The 23,714-nt window shown below is 49.9% G+C and overlaps 1 protein-coding gene across 4 annotated transcripts; it reads left to right on the top strand.

Moving 5' to 3' along the window:
- The first annotated feature begins 264 nt into the window (after positions 1-264).
- Positions 265-22,621, top strand: WNT5A (Wnt family member 5A). 4 transcript variants are annotated; one of them, XM_070390786.1, is made up of 5 exons: positions 265-1,222; positions 7,224-7,357; positions 8,584-8,834; positions 13,621-13,913; positions 17,741-22,621. In XM_070390786.1, the coding sequence occupies exons 1-5, from the start codon at positions 1,217-1,219 to the stop codon at positions 18,197-18,199; spliced, it is 1,143 nt and encodes a 380-aa protein (XP_070246887.1). In that variant the 5' UTR covers positions 265-1,216; the 3' UTR covers positions 18,200-22,621. The 4 variants fall into 4 exon arrangements, with proteins under 4 accessions (XP_070246887.1, XP_070246888.1, XP_070246889.1 ...); XM_070390787.1 differs by lacking the exon at positions 265-1,222 and adding an exon at positions 2,834-2,917; XM_070390788.1 differs by lacking the exon at positions 265-1,222 and adding an exon at positions 5,219-5,244.
- Positions 22,622-23,714: the final 1,093 nt, after the last annotated feature.

Below are 23,714 nucleotides of genomic sequence, written 5' to 3'. Positions count from 1 at the left end.
GAGCGAGCTCCTCCCGCCGCCGCCGCCGGGCCCTCGACCGCCCGCCCGCCCGCTCTCCCGCCCCTCGGGCCCGGGCGCCAAACGAGGAGGTGGGCAGCCCCGCCGGCCATGGACCTCCGGAGCTGAACAGCCGCCGCGGAGCCCCTCGCCCCTCCCCAGCCCCACGCCCTCGGTGCCCTCGCTTCGCGTCGCCCTTCGCCCTGGAAAGGCGGGGGAACGAGGGGGATTAACCCGAAGAGAGAAAGAAGGGGGTGGGGAGGGGAGAGCCCGTGTCTCCCCTGGGGCGATCGCCCCCCGAAACCACCGCACGGCAGAACGTCCGGGGACGACTACCCAGTTGGCGCTCCCTTTTTGCCAAACCCTAAAATGAAAGGACAAAAGTTGGCGCTGACTCTTACAGCTCGGATGGCGACTTGTGCGTTTTCAGCGGCATCTCCCGGAGAAAAAACCGTGCGCGCCTGATTGTTCTGGGGCCCCAAAGCTGCAGTGTGTGTGTGTGTGTGTGTGTGTGTGTGTGTGTGTGTGTGTGTGTTTGAGTGTGTGTCTGTGTGTACACAGACGTCCGCACACTCGCGGCCCCAGGATCAGCGCCTGGAAGCAGACTTTTCGGCCACAGACTTGGAGAGGAGGAGCTGGAGATCAGGAGGGCGTGAGCCGCCAGGAGTTTGCAGAATCCGTGGTGTGAATGAACTGGGGGCACCTGGGCGCACGGATCACCCCCCCTTTCGCCTCAGGCCATAGTTGAGTAGTGGGGCATTTTTTTTCACCCTCTTGTGAAGAATTTTTTTTATTATTTGTTGTAAAGTCTTTTGCACAATCACGCCCACATTTGGGGTTGGAAAGCCCTAATTACCGCCGTCGCTGATGGACGTTGGAGAGGGAGCGCCTCGCCGCGGAACAGTCGCCTGCGCGCCCTCGCCGGACCCGCGGCTCCCTTGTTGCGCCCCGGCCCGGCTCAGTCTCCGCTGCGGGTCGCGGCGCTTCCGCGCCCCCTCGGATCCCGGGCGCATCCCAGCGCTGCTCAGGCTCGGGCCCCCAGACCCGGGCTCCAGGAACCGCTTCGGCTCCGATTCCCTGCGCCTGCGGGACGCGCCCAGTGGGAGCCCGCAGCTCTGCGTCGGATCGTCCCCCCAGGCTTAACCGGCCGCTCCGCTTGGATTCCTCTGCTGCCCTTGCTCTGGTGGCGACTTCCTCTTCGGGCCCCCTCCCCCTCGCCATGAAGGTAGGTGTTCTTTGCTCCTCCGACGCTCGCCACTTTTTTTTTTTACCTTTACTTTTTTTTCTTATGGAAGTTAACTGAATCCCCCTCCTCCCAACCCCCACTATCCCTTCCTATTCCTCCATTTCTCCTTTCGCCTCGAGAGAATGGAACTCCCGCGGGGCTGGCAGGGACCCCTACCCTTCGCCCCCTACCCCCTGCGCACTACCTCTGTCTCCCTGAGACCTCTTCTTGTCTCACCAAACGTTCTGTAAGCCTTTTCGACTTTGGAGAAAGGGTTACTAAGAGCCAAGGCAGAAAAACAGTGCGGTTCACAGACGACTTGACTTCCCTTTGGCCCTGAGAAACTCGAGTGTACTTACTATGTATATTTCAGTAACAGGATAATGATTCAATTCAACAAATATTTACCAAGTGCCCACTGCGCGGGCACCGAGGAGGTGTGTGGCCAGGGCTTGGAAAGGGGAAGTGGCCTCCTTGGTTGGGAGACTAGGCAGCTGGACTAGGGGCCAGCTGCTCCAGAGACGCGCACCCCTCGCCCTCTGTAGCCAGAGAGCTGGCCAGGTTGCAGGCTCGTCCTGGCCAGGGAACCCTAGTGCCGCAGGCCCTGTACCTTTAAGAGTGCCTGGCGGGGGGCCAGTGCGCACCCCGGCTTGGGGAGCAGGGTCGCGTTATTAGCATTATTAGTCGCCACTGGGTGAGCTGGGCACTTTGCGGCGGTGCTGGGGGCGGGGAGTCCTGGCGGTGGTGGCTCTAATCCCGTCCGCAGGGAAATCGCGCCCAGGCCCCCTGCGCGGAATCCGCCTTGTCCTTTGGAAACATTTGGGCCTCTAAGTTGGGAGAGCAGGCGGGGGGCAGTTTGTGAACTCTTGTTTGTTTTAATTGTCAGTTGTATGTTAAAGCCGAGTCACACACTCCGAGGGTCACCGAGAGTTCACTTTTAGGAAAAGTTAACATTTCTTCCTGCAATATAACTTGCTATTTTTTCAAATAACTTTTCCTCTCTCTGTCCCCCAAGCTTCTATCTTTCCATTTTTGGTGATCTCTCCCATTTTCAGTTTTCCAGAAAATAAGGTTGAAATTGGAATGAGGATGTTTCCTAAAAGCAAGCAAATTCTCCCTCCCGAAAAAAAGGTTTTAAAAACCCGCAAACCGGGAGACCCCCGCGGCCTGGTTTTACTTTCTAAACCTAGTCCGGCATGGGGCCCCTTCTCCTCTCCTCTTTCTTTAAATGGACAACTCGCTGTTTGGAAGTCGCTTGTAGCCAGCGGTGCGATCACACCTCCTCAGCCCCTTGCCCTGCCGCCAACGCTCTCTGTGGCTCAGCCAGATGCGGAGATTTAGTTTCTAGCAGCCTCTGCCAGGGGAGTTCCGAGAGGGTAATGCTGAGAGCGCGCAGACGATGGAGAGGCAGCGGAATTGTGTGTCCGAGTGTGTGGGTTTGTGTCCTGCGTGTGTGGGAGAAGTAAAAGGTCAGTTGTTCTTGGGTTTACTAGCCTTAGTCCCGCACCGCCCCACAAAGGAGAACCCTCCCTCCCCTCCGGAAGGCCGACCCAAGACTCTCTGGCCATTTCCCTCCCCTCATTGGAGCGCTCCAGTGCACAAGGGGTTAGCACCGTGCGCCGGGAGCTCAGCTTTTCCCGCAGTCTTTTCTTCCCTGCCGTGCGGTGCCGGCTGCCCCCTGTTGGCTGCCTTGAGGTAGGACACCTCAGATTCAGTTCGGTGGGGCCAGTGGGTTCGCCTCTAGCTCCCACCTCTGGCTGCGCACATTCTATCCCACTCTCTCGGGGGAGGGCCGCTCAGAGGCCCCCAGAGGACCCGCTGCGCTGCGCTGCGCCGCCACCGCAATGCGGAAGAGGCCAAAGGCACGACCCAGCAAACGGGGCTCGGGCGAGTGGAGCAAGAGCTGGTACCTCTTCTCCAGGGCGTTGGAACAAGAGCCTTGCCCTCTAGGAGGCCTCGGGGGTCTGGTCTTGGCGCTCTCACCAATTTCCTCTGTAATCGAGGACAAGTGTTGCTTTCTCTGGTCCTCAGTTTCTTGTCAATTAAAAAGTGCAGTTGAAACCGCCTCTGAAGGGAGGTTGGTGGGGGTTGAACTGATGCTTAATTTTCTTTCTCCTTCCACCGGACTCTGCTCCTCCTCTGGATAAAGTTGAGAGCCTGTGCTGAGAGTTAGACATTTCATGTGAGAAGGTAGGAGTGGTGTGTGTGTGTGTGTGTGTGTGTGTGTGTGTGTGTGTGTGAGGGAGGGGGTTGAGGTCTGGAGAGCCTTGTCCCAGGGGTGGACGACTGAAGGCAGGGAACAGAAAGAACTAGACTTGGCTACTATACCTCCCTTAGAGACCCCTTGCTACTGTACCTGCTGTTGGTTTTGAGTCAGGGTGATCACAGGCTGCTCACGTTCCTTGCAATGATTTGGGCTCTGAAAGCTCCCTACACCCTCTCTCCCACCGCCCCCCCACCCCATCCCGCCACAGCGCTGTGGATATGTCCCGGCAACACTGGGCGGCCGCAGCCCCCCCCCCCCAGGCTAGAGGCATGGGGGAGCGCTGGCTCCTTGTTTGCTCCCCCAAAGCGGACCTCCTATCAGCCTTGACCGGCTCATCCTCCCCTTCCCTCCCCTCCCACTTCTCTTGGCGTTCCTGAAGCAGGACAGCCCAACACAACAATCGAGTTTTTCTCCCGAAGTTTTCTCCATCTTTCTCCTTGCTTCGGGGAGAGATCACAGCGGGGAAAACACGTTTTATTTCACACCAAGAACTGTGATTCTTGGAGTTTCCTACCCCTTTCGACACCGTGAGTCCAGGTCAAACTCACTTCCTCCAAGTTGGTCTCCCTCATCATTTCCACTTCCAGAGACTTTTTTGGGAGGGGGGGGCGGTGAGGGGGAGACCGGGACGCAAAGAGCCTGGTGGAAGGGGATGCCCAAACTGAGTGAGGCAGCGCCAGTGGCCCAGGGTCTGGGGTATTCGCCCTGCCTTTGTGGAACTTTCTTTTTAGGGGCTGCGGGCGGAGGACTCTCGGAGGTTTGTGAGTGCGTCGCAGTGCTTTCCGAGGCACGCGAACCTTTTCCAAACAGCTTGCTGGTTTCCTCTCTCTTACGCCCTATCACTCCACGCCCGAAACACAGTTGAAAAGAAGGGTTAGGAACACCTTTAATCTAATGCGAAAGCTTTGGAGGAGAGACAGAATAAGCAGCCGCTACAATTCGCTGCTCTGGGCTGGAAACAAGGGCGCGCTGCGGTTCTCACCCCCAACCTCCCCCCTCCCCTGCGCTAGACACTCTCAAATGCACCCTCCTTCCCACCCCACACAGGGAACAGGTTCCGAGGTCCTCACAAAGTCGGCTTTCCCGGGCCCTGAACGCTTTTGAAAACCTTTAGTCCCTTCTTGGTAAACTTAGCTTCTGCCTAAAAGTTTTGATTCGCCCTCGCTCGGTGTACCAGTCTCCGGAGAGGTCTCCTTTCGTACTGTCTTTTCGGATCAGATCTCTTCGTAAACAAGGCAGGGGTGTTTACCCAACAGAGTCCATGTATTTCTTAGTGAGTTCGCTGTAGGTTCGTTCCTTACATGTTTCAAACTCGTGGGGCCTTTTCTGGGCTGCTCGGGGTTTGGATGGGGAAGAGGGCCAAGGTGTTTCCGGGCAAGCGCGCGGGGTTAAGTGGCGACGCGACTCGCCCGGCTCTCCTGCGGATCCCCTTGGGGACACCTTTGGCTGACCCCCAGCCTGGAGCTGGGGAGACCCGGCTGGCGGAGGCCCAGTGACCCACTACCAGTTGGCCCCAGCTCTGGGACTAGGTGGACTTTTCTCGGGGTCGTCGGCCGAGAGTGGGTTCGGTTTGTGTGGCTTCCCCTCTAACAAAGAGATCTCCTGTAATCCGCCGAATCTGTTATCAATTTCTCCGCCGCCCGCGCCCCGCCCCGCGCGCCCCGCCCGTCGGGAAGCTCGGAAGGTGCGCGTGGCCAGCAGCGACCAGCGCCGCCGTCTGGGAAGCACATCGGAGCCGGTGTATCGGTGCACGCGTGTGAGTGTGTGCGAGTGCGTGAGTGTGATCGTGCAGGAGTGTACGCGCGCGCGGCCTCGGCCGCCTATGGGGAGAGTCGGCTTTGCAGCAGGGGCCGCGCGCGAAGGCAGACCTCGCAGCCCACCCCCCCTCCCCTGGAGGAAACTTGACACTTCGGGCGGCGGGCGGGGGTGGGGAGGGAGCCGAAGGCTTCTCTCCACGGCTGGGGAAACCCCAGGTTTCTATTCTCTGGGATGCGCCCCCAGCTCCAAGGCGTTTGGAGGACTAGTGTGCCGCGGGCGCTGGAGCCCTGGTTAGCGGGCACCGGGGACACATAAGCATTTCCTCTCGAAGAAGCCCCGAGGTGTCCCGGCCGGAGGGGCGGCTGGCCAGGAAAAGCCGTGGCAAGCTTCTGAGCCCCTTCGTGTTTCCTAAGCTGCCTAGGTCCCCTCAGTCCCTTCTGTCGCCTGGAAGAGGCTCACCCGTCCTTTCCTGAGGAAGGGGGTCCCTGGGGAGCTGCGGGAGGCGCAGCGCGTCCGGGTTAAACTGATCAGAGATGTAAAAGGGGATTTTGGAAACCTGCTCCTCCCTCCCGCAGCCGCCACCGCTTTGCTCCGCTGCCGCCTGCAGGTGGAGAAGTCACCCGTGGGGAGGAAGGGCAGCGGGAGCTTCCAAGGCTGCCACTGCCCCGACATTCTTGACGACTGGAACCTTCGCCGCCAGGCCCTCTGCGCCCTGGAACCCGGGGTCTCCGCCGCGGCGCCCGAGCCTGCGCATCTCTGGCCCCGTCGGGGGGCTCGCTGGAACCAGCTCCGGCCTCAATCTGCACCCTCACCGTTCAGAACTGACCCAACCGAGTCTTAATTGGGCTGGAGGGGGGCGTGGGGGGCGGTGGCGGTGTTCCAAGGCCAGGCTCAAGGTGCCGCGATGGCGAAGTGGCGGACAACTCCGACCAGGACCGAAGGAAACTGGAGTCCCCCTTGGCTTCCTTTCCCCCGGCTCCTAGGCAGCTGCCAGGAGTGGGGACGGGAGGGTCGGGAGGGAGAGTGAAAAAGAATTTGGAGGAGGATGGTGGGGAGAGCAGGGCAGGGGTCCCGTCCGAGGACGATGGGACCCAGATCCCTCCTTTCCTCCGGGGTGCCATCCTTTCGCCAGAGTACGCGGAGTCCCAGGGAGCGCCCTGTTTTCTGGATTCCTTGGTTGGGAGAGCAGATCTCTCTTCCTCTCTCCATTGATTCCTGCGCCCCCCAGCTCCTTTCTCCAGCTCCAATCTGGCTGAGGAGCGTCCTAAGGAAAACCAGGCTGCCCTCCCCCCTCTGGAAGTGGCTTCGCCCAAAGCGGCCCGTAAACTGATTATGAAACATACGATGTTAATTCAGAGCCGCATTTCCCAGCTGGGCACTTTCTCGCGCGCCGCTCCCCCGGGCCTCGCCCCCCACCCCCTGCCCTTCCCTCCCGCGTCCTGCCCCCACCCCCACCCCCGCGCCGGCCACCCCGCCTCCTCCGCAGCCGCCGGCGGGCGCGCTCCACTCTCCTCCGCGCTCCTCTCGCCCTTGGAATGAATTCCGGCTCCACTTGTCGCTCGGCCCAGGTCGGGGAGAGGACGAGGGTGGCGGCGGGGGTCCCAAGTGAATTCCCACCGAGGGACCTAGCACTGTGCGAACTAGAGGGGAGCGAGGGGGTGCGGGACACGAGCGAGCAGGAAGGAGGCAGCGCCTGGCACCCGGGCTTTGACTCCACAGCCTTGAGACATGTTTGTAATCGCTGGCGTGCCCCGCGCGCAGGATCCCAGAGAAATCAGATTTCCTGGTGAGGTTGCGTGGGTGGATTAATTTGGAAAAAAGAAACTGCCTATATCTTCTCATCAAACAACTCACGGAGGAGAAGCGCAGTCCATCGACAGTAGACCTAAGAGACCCGGATGCTTCCGTTGTTTAAACTTGTGAGCTGGGAAATTATCTGAGAGGCAATAAACATCTGCTCCTTTCTTCCCTCTCCAGAAGTCCACTGGAATATTAAGCCCAGGAGTTGCTTTGGGGACGGCTGGAAGTGCCATGTCTTCCAAGTTCTTCCTAATGGCTTTGGCCATATTTTTCTCCTTCGCCCAGGTTGTAATAGAAGCCAATTCTTGGTGGTAAGTTCATTCTATGTGCATATATATATATATTTTTTAAAAAGATACATTTGTAGGATGCTGCGATATTTAAAGCTAAATCACCAGTTTGGGTGCATTTATCTAATACACATATAATACATTTTTTTTATTTGCATGTATTTTTAAATAAGAACTTTCTTTTCAGTTGCTAATATTGGTAAGCTTATCTTGAGCTCCCTAGGGAATCAGAGCTTATAAAGCTAGGCCTTTTTCTATGAGGCCCTTGTTCAGATGTGTGCTCCTAGCACATCATATCATAAAAGGGAACCAAAAGTCACTTCTCTAATCACCGAAAGCCTATCTATAAATTTTACGTTTTGCCACCTCTAGGTAGTAAAAGTGAGTTCCAACTTTTATTTTTTCTGTCACTTGAGGTTATTAACCTTCAGGGTCTACTGTAGGGAGAGTTCTAGGAAGACAGCTGAACTTCAAGTCGAGAAGTATTTTGGCTCAAAATTCGGTCAAGAAAAGGTGAACTTGAAGTAGTCCAATGGCCCTGACTGAGAGGGTTTCTTTCTGGCAGGGCCCTGGAAGATAGGCTGCAGTATATCCAGAGGATTATTTTTGACGGCGTTCTGGATATTTTTCCCTGTGAATGAGCAGTGTTTTTCTGACTGTCAAACATGACTGCTGTTCACTGGATACCCTGTCTTGGGTCCTTCACAATCATATATAAGGAGCCCTTTTAAGCTGTCCAGAGACTGGTGAAGTTTCTCCCGTCTACATACTTGTCCCACTGTTCTTCCATCAGTCAAAAGGAGCTGCTCTCTGCCACCCGTGTCTAATTGTGTCTACTTTCCTCGGCATTCATACATTTTTTCAAGGCAGATCGGTCCAATTTGTGGGGCAGAGTGAGTCACTTTCTCTAAAGTCAGAGATTTGTCCCGAAACCGCTGTGTACCTCTTTTCTGAGTGGGTTTCGGAAATACTGGTTCAGGTATATGGCAGGGGTAGGGCCAAGGAAGGGAGTTAAAAGCTCTGAGGGGCCAGATGGCGGGATGGGGACTACACAATACCTCCGTTTTCTGAGTGGAGCTGAAACAGAGAAGTTTTATGAAGCCCTTCTCATACTTTGTCATGAGGACAAGCAGGAGAGAAAAGCATCTGTGTGCTTAGAACTATGTCTTGCTGACATGCTTTCTGGGGGCCCACCTCGAGAGTTCACGTAAATCTTAAAGGCACATCTCCCCCCCACCCCTTTCCAGGTCGCTAGGTATGAATAACCCTGTTCAGATGTCAGAAGTATATATCATAGGAGCACAGCCTCTCTGCAGCCAGCTGGCAGGACTCTCTCAAGGACAGAAGAAACTCTGCCACTTGTACCAGGACCACATGCAGTACATTGGTGAAGGCGCGAAGACGGGCATCAAAGAATGCCAGTATCAGTTCCGGCATCGGCGATGGAACTGCAGCACTGTGGACAACACCTCCGTGTTTGGCAGGGTTATGCAGATAGGTAGGAGACCACTTAACATATTTTTAAGTATATATATATATATAAACGTTTATCCTAGAAAAAGTTCTTAGTGTTTACTGACCAGCCTGATCCCCAGGGAATCTTCCCGCAGAATAGTGGCTTGGGGATTTGTGTCCTTATTGCTACCTGTGTTAATTCCTGTTCCCACACTCCTCTTTTACCTTCTGGACTTACTTCACCCAATCAGAAGGGGTACATCTAAGACGCCATTATTTTTTCTGAACGTGTAATTTTTTTAAAGAAACATTTTGGTTACAATAGAAGCAGCACACTTATTTTGGTTTCTCAAAAGTAGAGGAGGAAAGCTGAGTCAGTGATACTCTTTTAAGCTCCAAAACTCTTTTAACTGTTAACGGTTTTCTAACGTAAGCCACAATTCACATGGCCCAAGCAGCAAACTAAATATTGTCGTCTTTCAGAATGCTGGGTGTGTTGGAAATGAATCAGGTTCTAATTTTCCTAATATAGATAGTCCCTGAGGCTATGGAGATCTATATGTTAAAAGCTTTCTTTTTAGTTCCTGAAAGAATTTTAATGAGAAATGGTCCAATTTACATTTGCGATTTTGGCAATTGATATAAAAGCACATCCTTCATTCAGACCTCAACCTAGCAACTTAAAAGAAAAGGTTTAATTGTACCACTCACAATCCAATTCTTTCTTTTAAATATGTTGTTGAACTTGTTGTTCTATTCAGGAAGGAGATGGCATTAAAACTGGACAAAAGGCAAAGAATTTGACACATCAGCTTACCTCTGGTTTGGTTTAATAGCACAGAGCACTCTCTGACAGACTAGGTCCTGTGTGCGTTTTCTAGTGTGACTATTTTAGGTCTCTTTTCTTTTATGCAAAACAAGCCCTTATAATTAATATGACTGCAGTCACTCCTAAAATAAGAAGCAATTTATCAAAGCAATTAACTGTTTATACTGACCGAAGATAAAAAGTTGGCTTAATATCCATCACGGATGGATAAAATGCTTTTTTTAAAAAAAAAAAAAAAACCCTGAAAAGTGCATTCATTGAGAACAAAAAAGAGTTGTCAGTGGATGTTTGAGCCAAGCGGCTTCATAAACTAAAATAATACAGGTCTGGAAGCCAGTCCTCTAACTGAATGGGAAAGTGGTCTGAAGCCCCAGCCTGCAAAGTTTCTTAGGGCTTTGTCCTTCCTGTTAATGATTAAAATGTGCTAATGTATATGCTGGATCAGGAGCCCGGAGTTCAGCCTCAGGAACACAGTAGTTTTCCCTGAATATAGGCTGCCTTATGTAGGTAACAGGGGGTGTGGTGGAGATTCAACTCTCCCTGCATTTTGATATTGGGAGTGAACTAAACACTTCTATGTAAAGTTCTTTCCGAATGGCATGTTGTCAGCCTTCCCCCCTGACCTTTGCTTACAGAGTGCCCTAAACTGCCTTCCTCTCAAACTGTGGGGCCACTTTTTCACAAGAATATGAGTTAGCAAAAAATCACACACCTCTGATGGTAACCAGAAAGGAAAACAGCAGTTGGAACTGTTTTTCTGTGTAGTCACTGGAACACAGCTTTGATTTAAGATCCTCTTCTTGTCTTTATATGTAGCCTGCTTTGGGCCAAAATGTTCAGAATAAGCTATCATTTGCTAAGTGGATTTGAGTTCTGCTGGAGATTTATTTAAAATGTGGTCCAAGATTCAAAGAGCCTGCTTCCTCGGGGAACAAGCAGAACCCTTGTACAAAGGCCTATATTTAATTGTCCCTTGCAAGTACGCTCTCTGGTCCTCAGCTGTGTGGTACTGTCTGTCTGGGTCCATGGGAAGTGGGTGGGACAGCCTCTGAGATAGGATCTCCAAGTCAGCTGCTGTTCTGGGAAGATGCCTTGTCTCCCTTGCCAATAGTTTCCCAGGTGCCTGGGGTCTCAGGGCAGAAAGCTGCTGCTGGGTGGCTTGTGTTACAGCACCAACAGGGCTCGCTCTCTCTCTCTCTCTCTCTCTCTCTCTCTCTCTTTCTCTCTCTCTCAAATTTAAAATATATTTGGAGAGAAGAAAAACCAGAATAGCTTTTGATGGAAGAGGAACATGGACCCAACCCCATCAGTGGGAAAGTGACTTAGTTTTCACTTTTCCATTTAAGGGTACCTTGGGAGGGAAAGTGCAGAGCACCTTTAAGAATGAAAGGTGTGTGTGTGTGTGTGTGTGTGTGTGTGTGTGTGTGTGTTTGCCTGCTCCAAAGCACTTGGGACATCAGGGACATGGAGAGCAATTCTTGTTCGTGAGAATCTGACCCTGCGATGGGGCCAGTGTCTGAGAAACTCAGGGCTGCCACTTCCAGCCCCCTCCTCAGCTCATTTTTCTAGGGTACCAATGGCCTCGGAGGCACTGTACACAATCGCCTGGTGAAGGGCCCACTCTTCATTTGGGAAACTTGCTCATTTTTCATCATGCTACCCTTTCTCCCAGCCTTTGTCTCCGTCTCTTCTTTGTTTCCATGCTGTGAAAAGATATGTCAGGAAGGCACCATTTTTAAGGAGTGTGAGGATGGGAGAGGGTGTAGGTTCACAGGGAGGGAAAGCCAGGAGAGGCAGCAGTATTCCATCCAGGAAGACTGTAGCTGCAGGCTATTAGCCAAAGAGCCCCTTTCAAACCCACGTTTCTCCTGCAGTGACCACTTAGCTCAGAGACTTCTACCAGGTTCGTATTCTGGGGCAAAAAAGGAAATGCTCAAGATAGACTTGTGAAACAAGCAGCATGATTGTGTTTGGTATAAAAGACCTTTTATGCTTTGTATACTCACAAGACAGGGTCTGACTTTCCCTATCTCTGAAGGATTGTTTATCTCCTCTTCCTCTAGCTACCTCTTTATTCCACAAGCCTCCCATCCAGGGCCACAGCATTTTCTGTATTATGTGTTCATCCTTAAATAACTCCCTAGAATCTGTCTTCCCTCCTCATTTCTCTCCACTCCCTCCCATGTTCTCTGCCTCACTAATTCCAGCAAGATAGATGTCACACCCCACAGGAACTTTCTGGATCCTCCTGCCAACCACCAGCACACGCCTCAAGTTATTCATTTTTAAAATGTGGGAGGGAAGGTCTGTGGTAAATGGGAACCATCGCCATTCCTGGAGGGAGTGGGGGTGGGGTCAGCAAGGGCCGTGGATGGAGTTGGAGCAGATGTCCAAGGAAAAGGATGGGTTCTTGAATGGGCACGGGCATCCCCCTGCAGAAGGCTGGGGCTGAGTTGTATCGCCACCCCCCTCTGCTCCCCACAAAACACTGTTAGCAAGCACTTGCAGTGCGGGAGAAACTGATTCCTGTACAGGGATTTTAGTGTAGGAAGGGGCTCCCCCCCAGGTTTCTAGTTCAATACTCTGATTTTATAGTTGAGGAAAGTGAGACCCCCTCATCTGACCCCCAGACCCAGCTTCAGCTGGCCTGGTGTTAACCCTTTCTCCCTCATAGTACAGATTTTTATCAAGTGGCTCCTGTTATGCATAGAAATGTCTTCACGTACAAGTGGAGATGAAGGCAGTCTGTGATGACCTCCGTTTTTCTCCTGACACACAGGGCCCCTGTTTTACAGGGGGAAAGTCTTTGCAAGCTTTAGGGGAGGGGAAACCTGTTTCTGCCCTCGGGTTCGTATATTCTTTACAAGTCTTGGGGAGGAAGAAGCTTATTTTTGTCTTTTCCCTTGAGATTGTGCTTTTGCCTTCTTGCTGTCATTCTAACACTGAGGCATGGGCTGTCAGGGAGTTGCAGAAGTGGCACTGAAGCCCAGTAGGCTGTTTTCACAGTAGACACTCACCTAGAATGAGAAGTATCAGTCCAGTCAGCTTGGCATTGAAAAAGAAGCGGCTCATTTATAACTTGTCTAGGGATCGATCGGTTTAGAAAACGTCCATTGGGAAAGTCTAGAACAGTGATGGCGAACCTACGACACGCGTGTCAGAGGTGACACGCGAACTCATTTTTTGGGTTGATTTTTCTTTGTTAAATGGCATTTAAATATATACAATAAATATCAACAATATAAGTCTTTGTTTTACTATGGTTGCAAATATCAAAAAACTTCTATATGTGACACGGCACCAGAGTTAAGTTAGGGTTTTTCTAAATGCTGACATGCCGAGCTCAAAAGGTTCGCCATCACTGGTCTAGAACCTCATCCTGAGACACACTTAGTACTGCATGAGGGCTAGGCAACAAGCAGCAGCAGGAGGGGAAGTGAGCTAGAACCAGCGTGGCCACAGTGTGGCTGCTGCAGTGGCTGCCATGCACTGGGGCCTCACACTTTCCGAGGCTCCAAGCCTGGCAACTGCTAGGCGCCTGCCATGTGAAAATAATACAAACATTAACATGTATGTAAGGAAGTCTACCCACATTCTGAGTTTCCCCTCAATGACTTCTTTCTTGTGCATTTTTGGAAATAAGAAGTTTCCAATATTTTAAAAAAGAGTTGGAGAGAAAATCGGGCCAGCACTGTCTAGAATCCTGCCTTTGGCTCTGAAAGGCAAGAGCGCAGGTATCGGGGATGTGCCACGCCTTTGTTATTTGTTGCTGCTGCGTTATTTGTTATTTGTTATTATTTGGGGGAAATCACGGGGTGGGGGGAGGGGAGCGCAGCGCTTGAGAGTACGTTCGGGATGGGGCCCTCCGTGGTCCCCATCCAGGGGCAGCACGTGTGGGAGCATCTCCACCGCATCCCAGCCCACATCCTCCCGGGCCAGGGGCTGCGGTGAGTCGGGGTTCCCCCGCGCAGCGCCCGGTGACCCGCGTCCTCGCCCGCAGGCAGCCGCGAGACGGCCTTCACGTACGCGGTGAGCGCCGCGGGGGTGGTCAACGCCATGAGCCGCGCGTGCCGCGAGGGCGAGCTGTCCACCTGCGGCTGCAGCCGCGCCGCGCGCCCCAAGGACCTGCCCAGGGACTGGCTGTGGGGCGGCTGCGGCGACAACATCGACTACGGCTACCGCTTCGCCAAGGAGTTCGTGGACGCGCGCGAGCGGGAGCGCATCCACGCCAAAGGCTCCTACGAGAGCGCGCGCATCCTCATGAACCTGCACAACAACGAGGCCGGCCGCAGGGTGAGTGCCCCATGCGGTGCATGCTGCTTCCCTTTGTCTCCCCCACAACCAAGCCGGGCCTCTTCCGGCCTCTCTACCCCTCCCTCTGCCTCTCTCTATGGATTCCTGTCTCTTTGTCTCTCTGCATCTCTGTCTCCCTCTTTCTGTCTCCAACCCCCTTTCTATCTTTTCTGCTCTCCTTCCCTCTCTCCCTGTTTGTCTTTTTTTCTCTCTTCCCTTCCTCCTGTTCTCTCCCACTCCCCCACCCCCACCCCAAGACCTCAGGCCTCTCTGGAGAGGGGCATACACCCCAGAAAGGCCTCCTGGGGGTCAGTGTACCCTCCAGCCAAGGTGCTTCTGCAGGAGCCTGACAAAGAGCTTTCTCTGCCCCTTTAATTAGTCCCCAGTGCGATTGGCCAGCCCAGCTTGGAAGTTAAAAAGTTAGCAACGTTTGCCCTCCTCCCTGGAACAGGTCTATGGCTGGGCTGAACTCTGGGAGAGTGAGTCCTTTATCCAGTATGTGCCCAGCTGAGAAACCCTCACCCCAGTCTCCAGGACTTACCTTTCTTTCTCCTCCCTGTGCCATTAGAGAGCAAGCTTGATGGACTGAAGGCTTTTCTTAAAAAAAAAAAAAAGAAAAAAAAGAAAGAAAAAAAGAAAAGAGAGAGAGCTTTTATAGGAAAACTACAGCATTTTTCTAGTCTGACCATCAGGCCAATTGTGGGTGCCTCTGGAGGGATGAGAGAGCCACTCAGAAGTGCCCAGAGGGGACCAAATCTGCAGGCCCTCCTGAGTGTCCCCATTCTGCTCCCTCCTTCCACAATAGTTAAAAGGACCCCTTTTCCCTGCGGGGAAGCACATGGCACTTTATGGCTGCTCTAAAATGAAGGGGTGAAAACTTCTCTTTGGCAGCACTGAAAACCAGGGTCATTATTTTTTCACAGAGCCCCTGGGAAAGGTAGGTGCCAGGGACTTTCTGGTCAGAGATTTCACCCTTCTGTATTTGGGGGTGAGGAGAAGGGAAGATAATCACAAAGTCAAATATCCAGAACTGGAAGGAGCCTTAGGGCCCTCTGGCTGCACACCCCCATTTTAAAGATTGGGAAACTGAGGCCTAGAGAAACACTTCATGGCTGTGGAAGAGAATTAATGGAGTGAGATATAAACCAGGTGCTTTGTGCTTTTTTTAAAAAAATTAAACTCATGCATCACAGCTTAGGAATGAAGGGATATATCTTTTGGAAACAGCGAAATCTAAAATCCAGTTCTGTCTGTATCTTTCTGTTTCTGAGCCTCGGTTTCCACATTTCCACATCTGTTAAATGGCCATGGCATTAACTTGAAGTTATCTTGAGCACTAACAGGGATCATATAGTAGGTTGAACCATGTGAAATACCAGTATGTGACTATTTCTTACCTACAAAATAACAACTTCCTATGGTTCCATCGAAGGTCTTCCTTAGTGTTGGCCAATAGTAAAGTGCTTGATAAATGATAATTACTAAACATTAGGAAATAGAAGATATAGACCATTGCAGCTATCCTACCTTCTCAGATTTGATGCCAAACATTTGGTGGTGTTGGGGAAGGACTGAACTCTGCAGATTTTTGCCTGTGCTGCCCTGAGGGGTCAGATAATTGCTCCAGAGGGAGTGTGGCCTCTCCTGCCTCAGGTCGTCTACCATAGGGTGTCTGAACTCTCTCTCCCCAGGATGGCCCACCCAAGGCTGTGCAATGGGCATGTCAACCCTGCGGTCTCTGGGAGCCCAGAGACCTTGCTCTTGTGCGCATCAGAGACGCACACCTTTACTCTCTGCTGCAGTGGCCCAGCGCCTCAGACAGGACATGCCCTTGGGACAGAGATGTGGCTGCTGCTCTGGGCCCAATCTGCCCATATTCGGTGCTTTCATCCGTTCTGGAAGATTTCCTACACTTCTCTCATGTAGAAAAGTCAGCAGGGGCTTAGCAACCAAGGAGAACAGGTCAAGGGATTTCCAAGTGAAGGGAGGGAATTTTGCAGAATTGGAAAAGTACCTTTAATATTATAATTTCATTTAACATCTGCTTTTTTTTAATATTGAAGGATTCTCCCCATAAGTTTTCTAATTCGAGCAGTGAGCTGAGCGTATATCCTGGCGGATGAGGTTACATAGAAGACAGTTTTTCTCCAGGCTGGTGGGGGTGGGGCAGGGAAGTTGGACACTGTGCCAGGAAATCCCATTAGCTATCTCCTCGGGACATAGCTTTTTATTTTCCTCAGGGGGGAGTGAAGGTTAAATATGTTTGCAAAACCCTTCCTCAGACTAGCTGTGCCTGAAACTCTTTATGCCAAGGGAACAGACTTTGGCCCCCTTTTTAAGAAAGCCCCTGCAGAACCCCTGGAGGAAGGTCGTGGCTATGCTGGGTGGAAGCAGCCTTCTAACTCACTCCAGCCTCCAGGTTCCTGCCAACAGCACTTGGACTCTGGAGGGTAACCGACCCAGGCACTGTGGGCTGTCAGGGCTGTAAATAGGCAGCCGCCACCTCCCAGACTCTAGGCACAGTGCTCTGAGGCCAGACCCGAGGCTCAGGTGATTGGGAAGGGCACAGATGCCATGCCCTTGTCACCCTGGAGAAAGACCAGAGTTACTGATTCCATCCTGCACGCTAAGTACTTTCAGAGCATCCTCTAATTTATCTTGACGACAGTGCTGTGAGGCTGCTGCTGCCACAGTCCCCTACACAGACACCCGTAGCTTGAATTCAAAGGCAGAGTCAGGAGAGAATCCAGGTCTGCCTGGGTCCAGGTCTGTGCTCTCAGCCTAGGCAGTGGAGAGAGGGGTAGGGATGGTTCAGGAAGCAGGCGGGAGAAGATCTGAGATCCAGGCCCAATTCTCCCACACTCTAGCTGTGTGACCTGTGCAGGCCACTTTCCTTCTCTGTGCCACTGTGTCACCATCTAAACCAGCCTATGTGATAACATTGCTGGGAGGATTAAATGAAAGAAAAGAATGTAAAGGCTCTTGATACAGTGCGTGGAACACAGCAATAATAGTAGTAGTGAGTAGAGATCTGAGCCCTGATCCTACCTGGGCTGGACCCCTCCCAGTCTTATCAGTTGGGTACCCATAGGCAAGTCCCTGAGCATGAGCTTGGAGCCCAACTGCCAGGGTTCAAATCCTGGTACCCCTAGTTCCCATTAGTTGGGTAGGTAGCCCACCTCTCTGGGCCTCATTTTCCTTCTCTGTGAATGGGAATGAAAACAGCACTTCCCTCATAGGCTGGTTGTGGGGATTAATCCAGGTGGTGCAGGCAAAAAACTGCTCACCATCTCTGGGGAGAGCGTCCAGGCTGCATTGGTTGCTGCCAATGTTGTTTCCCTACAAAACAGAGAGGCAACTGGAACAAATTTTTCCTGTTCCTATTAAAGAGCTGTGGTTGTTTATTATGATGATGTGTAATAATGAGGGGCTAAGAACATATTTATTTTGGTGACTGTTTAAAGCAGGGTGGGGAACGTCCGGCCCAGGGGCCATATAAGGCCCACGAAATCATTTGGTCTGGCCCTGCGAGGGTTGAGTTAATTAAATGCCTGACCAAATATAGCAGGCTAATCTTTAAGTTGATAATTTCGTATGGCCTGCGAGTGATGTTATAAATAGCCAAATGGCCCATAGCAGAAAAAAGGTCCCCCACCCCAGTTTTAAAGAAAGCAATAAAGACTTCAGGTAGTGGACAATGAGGAGGAAGTAGCCCAGCCCCTAGTGTAGTGGGGAGCGTGGCTCCATGGGGAGCTTTGTTAACATAGCCCTGCCTGCGCCTGGGCACCTCCATGCGTTTGTACACTGACTGTCCCATGTCCCCACAGACAGTGTACAACCTGGCCGATGTGGCCTGCAAGTGCCACGGGGTGTCCGGCTCCTGCAGCCTCAAGACGTGCTGGCTGCAGCTGGCCGACTTCCGCAAGGTGGGCGACGCCCTGAAGGAGAAGTATGACAGCGCGGCGGCCATGCGGCTCAACGGCCGGGGCAAGCTGGTGCAGGTGAACAGCCGCTTCAACTCGCCCACCACGCAGGACCTGGTCTACATCGACCCCAGCCCCGACTACTGCGTGCGCAACGAGAGCACGGGCTCGCTGGGCACGCAGGGCCGCCTGTGCAACAAGACGTCCGAGGGCATGGACGGCTGCGAGCTCATGTGCTGCGGCCGCGGCTATGACCAGTTCAAGACCGTGCAGACCGAGCGCTGCCACTGCAAGTTCCACTGGTGCTGCTACGTCAAGTGCAAGAAGTGCACAGAGATCGTGGACCAGTTCGTGTGCAAATAGTGGGCGCCCGCCGCTCGCCTGTCACCCAGCCCCGTTCCCAGGACCCACTTATTTATAGAAAGTACAGTGATTCTTGTTTTTGTTTTTTTAAAAATATTGTTTTATTTTCCCCCGAGAATTGCAACCGGAACCATTTTTTTTTCTGTTCCCATCTAAGAACTCTGTGGTTTATTATTAATATTATAATTATTATTTGGCAATAATGGAGGGTGGGAACCAAGAAAATATTTATTTTGTGGATCTTTGAAAAGGTAAGACTTCTTTTGACGGTGTAGGATGAGGGGGGAAATAACACATACCCTGACTTAGTTGTGTGCACATCTAGAGGGTAAAGGAAATATGTCTTCTTTTTGTCAACTGTGGGGTTGTATAGGACAGGTAGCATCCAGCTGGAAGGGGTTGGTCCAAGTCTACACTCCATTTAGCCTCAATGACCAAGATGAATTGTAAATGCTCTGGTGAAAGGTCTTGAGAAACAAATGAAACAAAAAAAAATGAGGCCCCCCCTCCCCTTTCTCCAGGGGCTACCAGCCTGAAACATTTTCAAAATGGTAATTTAAAATGTAAGAGCGAGAATCTCATTTCCCGCAAAGAAAAAAAAAAGTATATCATGTATCTCATGCTTCTCAAACATTCCATGCGCAGATGGTCCCATTCTAACAGCTACTGAAACTTGGGGAGCAGGGAGGAAAGCCTCAGAAAGGAAAAAAAAACAAAACCTTAAAAACTCCTATATTAAGACTGATTTGAAGCTGTTACAGGAATTAGGTTATCAGATTGGGAAAGCATCCCCGAATGACTCTGGGTTGTAGACTTTTTGTTTGGAGAGGGGTGGGGGCGGTTGGCTTGAATCTAAAGGAAAATATACTGTAATTTTCTTAGGGATACTTGGTTAATAAATGATAATAATCAAAATAATAAATGGATTCCATTCACAGACCTTCCGCCCAAACGCCAAGGTAATTGAATGCAGGTCAGTGCTGCACCAGAGCAGAAAACCTGATGGCAGGGAAGGAGTGGAACCCGCCCTCTCCCTTGACCCCAGCCCTGGCTGAGTCCTTGTCCTCTGCGGAGGTGAGGCCGCCCCATTTCCCAAGGCAGCTCCACCGGGTCCCCTTGGATTGCAGGACAGGAAATGAACCATTAGGAGCTCCACTTGGAAAACAGTTGCTACTTAGGGATTTTTCCCCCCTAAAACTTGGATTCCGAGGAGCCGTAGTTTATGTTTTAATGACATTACTTGGCTGATGGAGTCCACAGAGGTGTTGCAGCATGTCACTGTTACAATCCTGTGTTTAGACGCTGCACTTGAGCTTTTCCTATGACACTGCAGGTGAACCCTACAACTGTTCCTACTGGACCGGAGCAGTTGCATGTATGGGGGTGGGGGGGGGATGTGGTTTAATGGTGCCTGATATCTCAAAGTCTTTTGTACATAACACACACACACACACACACACACACACACACACACACACACATATATATACATATATATGTATATATAAAAATATAAATATTATTATATCTCAGTGCAGCCAGTGATTTAGAATTACACTTTCCTCTGGGGTTATTTCTTGGTCTAGAACATTGTTGTCCTTCATTATGATTCATTGGGATTTTAAGAAGGGGTTTTCGAGTTGAGCATGGGCTGTGGCCCTGATGTGATGCTACCTTGAGCATCAAGAAACAGCCTGGTGTCTGAGGAATCTGGAAGGCCTTCCTCCCTGATATGCATGTTGGTTTGAAGATTTCTTTTCTCTACTCGCCCCCCCTCCCCGCCCCTTTTCTCCAACCTCCATTTCTGTACACTTTCCTAAGAGGGCATTACTAGTTCATCATAGTCTTGGAAATGAAGAGAGATTTAAAACTAGGAAGCGTAGTCATCATTTCTCTCTCCTTAGTTCATTTTGCAGAGTGGAAACCGGTGCCTGGTAGATTTAGTAGTCCCTGTTTGAGTCCCTAAGGAAAATCTAGCTCATGACATATACAACTAATTTTTAAAACAGGACACCTCTTTCCACAAAGTGCCATCCACCATGTTCTTATCTCAGACTTGCATGATTTGAGAAGTTTGGAAAGATACACATCTCCTACAGCCGTCATGGGCTTGGTGGCCTTCGCATCACCTCAGCCATGCGTGGCTCTTAATTTATTGCACAAGGATATTCACTTCCCCTCAGTTGCAGTGAATTGCAAGCAAAAGATCTTGAAATTAAAAAGCACTAATTAGTTTAAAATGTCACTTTTTTGGTTTTTATTATACAAAAACCATGAAGTTTTTATTTGCTAAACCAGATTTTGTTCCTTCTTAGTGATTCATGTTTATGAAGAGAGTTGAGTTTAACAATCCTAGTTTTTAAAAGAAACTATTTAATGTAAAATATTCTACTTGTCATTCAGATACTATGTATATCTTCTATGGCCTTTATTCTGTACTTTTAATGTACATATTTCTGTCTTGCGTGATTTGTATATTTCACTGGTTTAAAAAACAAACATCAAAAGGCTTATGCCAAATGGAAGATAGAATATAAAATAAAATGTTACTTGTATATTGGTAAGTGGCTTCAATTGTCGTTCAGATAATTCATGTGGAGATTTTTTGAGAAACCATGAGGGAGAGTTTAGGGTGACTACATGTTAGCATAACAGAAGAGCGGAGAATTTTTTTTTCTTTTACCCAAAACCAAACTATTTGGAAGCTTCAAAATATTTCTATATGTAACAGAACAAAAGGGGAATTCTCTTTTCCTATATATGTTCCTCAAAAAATCAAGCAGATGGCGCAAAGCTGGGTATAGGATTGCTCGCATTCTTTTAGCGTTATGCATGTAACTTAATTGTTTTAGAGCGCGTCGCTGTTGTAGCATCTCAGAGAACTGAAAGGCACATGCTTTTACCCAGGACCAGGGTTTTAGCCCCCAGAAGTGTATCTGTGTTTACCACTGCAAGGATTGCACCTCGCTATTTGGAGTTACTGTGGACTGGAGTGTCTCTGTTCCCCTTTGAGAGTCATTTCGTGAAAAGCAAGCCTCAGTCTGCAGAGAATGAAAACTCATGGGAAACTAAAGGCTCGTTGTGTGAAGTGCAATTAATACGGGTTCTCGTGCTTTCCGAAAGGGCACGCCGAAGTCTGGCCAGCGCTGCCCAGATTGATATGTTAGCCCTTTGCTTTTTTTTTTTCCTTGCTTTTTTTCTGGATAACCTTGTAACATATTGAAACCTTTTAAGGATGCCAAGAATGCATTATTCCACAAAAAAACAGTAGACCAACATATAGAGTGTTTAAAATAGCATTTCTGGGCAAATTCAAACGCTTGTGGTTCTAGGACTCACATCTGTTTCAGTTTTTCCTCAGTTGTATATTGACCAGTGTTCTTTATTGCAAAAACATATACTTGATTTAGGAGTGTCAGCATATTTTTTTTTCCTTCGCATCCTGGAACGCATTCAAGATCTTCCCAATACAGGAAAATTAACAAAAAAAAATTTGTGTATAGACAGCAGCAAGCAGAGCCATGTTCAAAACAGTAATTATGGACTCACGTAAGAGGAAGACTGCTTTAAGTTTTGGTTCAGTTTATCTGTTCTGTTCGCTGCTGACCTCCTTGACGGAATATATTTTAGTAGCCTACCCAAACCCTTGGCTCAGATGATTTTGCCAATACCAAGTTTCAATTTGTTTTTGCAAACCATTTTGCAAGCCACTGGAATGATCCAATATGACACTCTCACAGGATAACTGTTCCAAATGAGAGACTGGTACTGGCCGACTCCAAGAGATCGTTAGCAAAAACAGCCCCCAAAGGCTGAGTGGTTCCAATAGAAGTAGAGAGCGACATAGAGAAGGTCCTTGGAACTTGGAGCACGTCTGTAATGCCAATACGCACCAAGGCATAGGTCTAAAATACTGCTTGATCACTGTAAATGGTACTTTTAAAATATTTATTTTTTTAGAAAGTTTTTTTTAGTCTCCCCTCTCTCTATGGGATGGTGAAAAACAGATGCCGTCTTTTGGAAGTAAGATGATGAAATGAGTTTTTAAAACAGGAAACAGCAATGCAGGAATTACAACTTAGTAAAGGGATCTTCTAATTTACCTGTTCATACAAACTTTACCCTTAAGTCTGGTAATTGGATGATATTTTATTTCAGTGAAACCTCGTCTTGTTAGCCAACTTTAAAAAAAAATGGATATGGAATGATTAAAGCTTGGGTATGATATTTTAAGACAAAAATGTATCAATTTGAATCAAGAAGATTTAACTCAAATGCTGTCTCAGTATTTCAAAGGCAAAAAAGGAGCGAGGAAAATTGCATCTGAGACCAGTTTTATATGCAGTGTACAATTTGCTGGGCTAGAAATGAGATAAAGATTATTTATTTTTGTTCATATCTTGTACTTTTCTATTAAAATCATTTTATGAAATCGGCGCAGTCATGTGTGTGTTTAGCAGAGACGGTGTTCATGGCCGTCGGAATTGGATGCGTGTGGGCACGGAGCACAATTATGGTTTAGGGCATCCAGAAGAGAACAGTCACCTCCCAGGCATGTAGTTGATAATTATGGTCAAATCTCCAGGATTTATTTTGTATTTTAATGCTCATTTTCCTGTTGGCTATTGCTAATCTTTCCATTTCTTATGTGTTCTGCTGCTGCTAACATAGAAGAGTTGTGTTAGGAGATTATTCAGTGTAGACATTTAGCACAGTGACATGGGATTATGATGACATTCGAGGGCAAGAGAAGAAAATGATGTGAGGAGAGAAAAGAAGGTTCTAGATAAACGGACAGAATCACCTGGAATATTCTGCTGCTGGTTTCTTACTTGTTGCAGTGGTTGCCAGCCAGGTGTTTAGATGAGAGGAGCTGCTCAGCCTCAGAACCATTGGCCCTCTGGGCTGGGTAATTCTTTGTTGTGGAGTTTGTCCTGTGTGACTTTTAGCAGCATCTCTAGTCTCTACCCACTAGATGCCAGTAGTACCCCCCAATTCGTGACAACCAGAAATGTCTCCAGGCATTGCAGAATGTGCCCCAGGGAGCAGAATCACCCCCAGTTGAGAGCCGCAGCTTTAGATGGAGGGACTGAGGTCTGTGCACTCGGGGAATGCAGGCTAACCCCAGTGCTGGACTGTTACTTGCCTAGGTTGGCTGATAAGCCAGGGGAGTCCCTTGCCAGTTTCCCTGTGTAGAATACGGAGATGTAGCATCTTCCACAGGGCAGATTGGCTTAGCAATCAATAACATAGGCTCTGGCGCCAGACTGCCTGGGGTCAAATCCTGCTACTGCCATTTGCTGTGTCACCTTGGGAAAACTGTGTAGCCTCTCTGAGCATTTGTCTTTAAAACGGGAGAGACTGTCGCACCTACCTCCTGGGTTGTTGTAAAGATAAAATGAGTTAACGTGTTTTGAATGCTCAGAGGAGATTCTGGTGCACGGTAAGAGCTCACTAAATGTTAGCTAGGAAGGCTAGAATCAGTCTGAAGACCAAGCCCAGGAAATGTGGGCCA

This window comes from Myotis yumanensis, unplaced genomic scaffold, assembly GCF_028538775.1.
Source record: "Myotis yumanensis isolate MYYU_CA2020_CCGP unplaced genomic scaffold, mMyoYum1.0.hap1 SCAF_14, whole genome shotgun sequence".
In the NCBI taxonomy this organism is placed as follows: Eukaryota; Metazoa; Chordata; class Mammalia; order Chiroptera; family Vespertilionidae; genus Myotis; species Myotis yumanensis.
This window is presented reverse-complemented; position numbering and strand designations above follow the sequence as displayed.

Bases quoted from the DNA above. Each gene is read 5' to 3' on its own strand.
- WNT5A (XM_070390785.1), top strand. From the start codon at position 6,782: ATGAATTCCGGCTCCACTTGTCGCTCGGCCCAG. The intron at 7,358-8,583 runs GTAAGTTCATTC...ACCCCTTTCCAG, and splicing joins ATAGAAGCCAATTCTTGGTG to GTCGCTAGGTATGAATAACC. The intron at 8,835-13,620 runs GTAGGAGACCAC...CCTCGCCCGCAG, and splicing joins TGGCAGGGTTATGCAGATAG to GCAGCCGCGAGACGGCCTTC.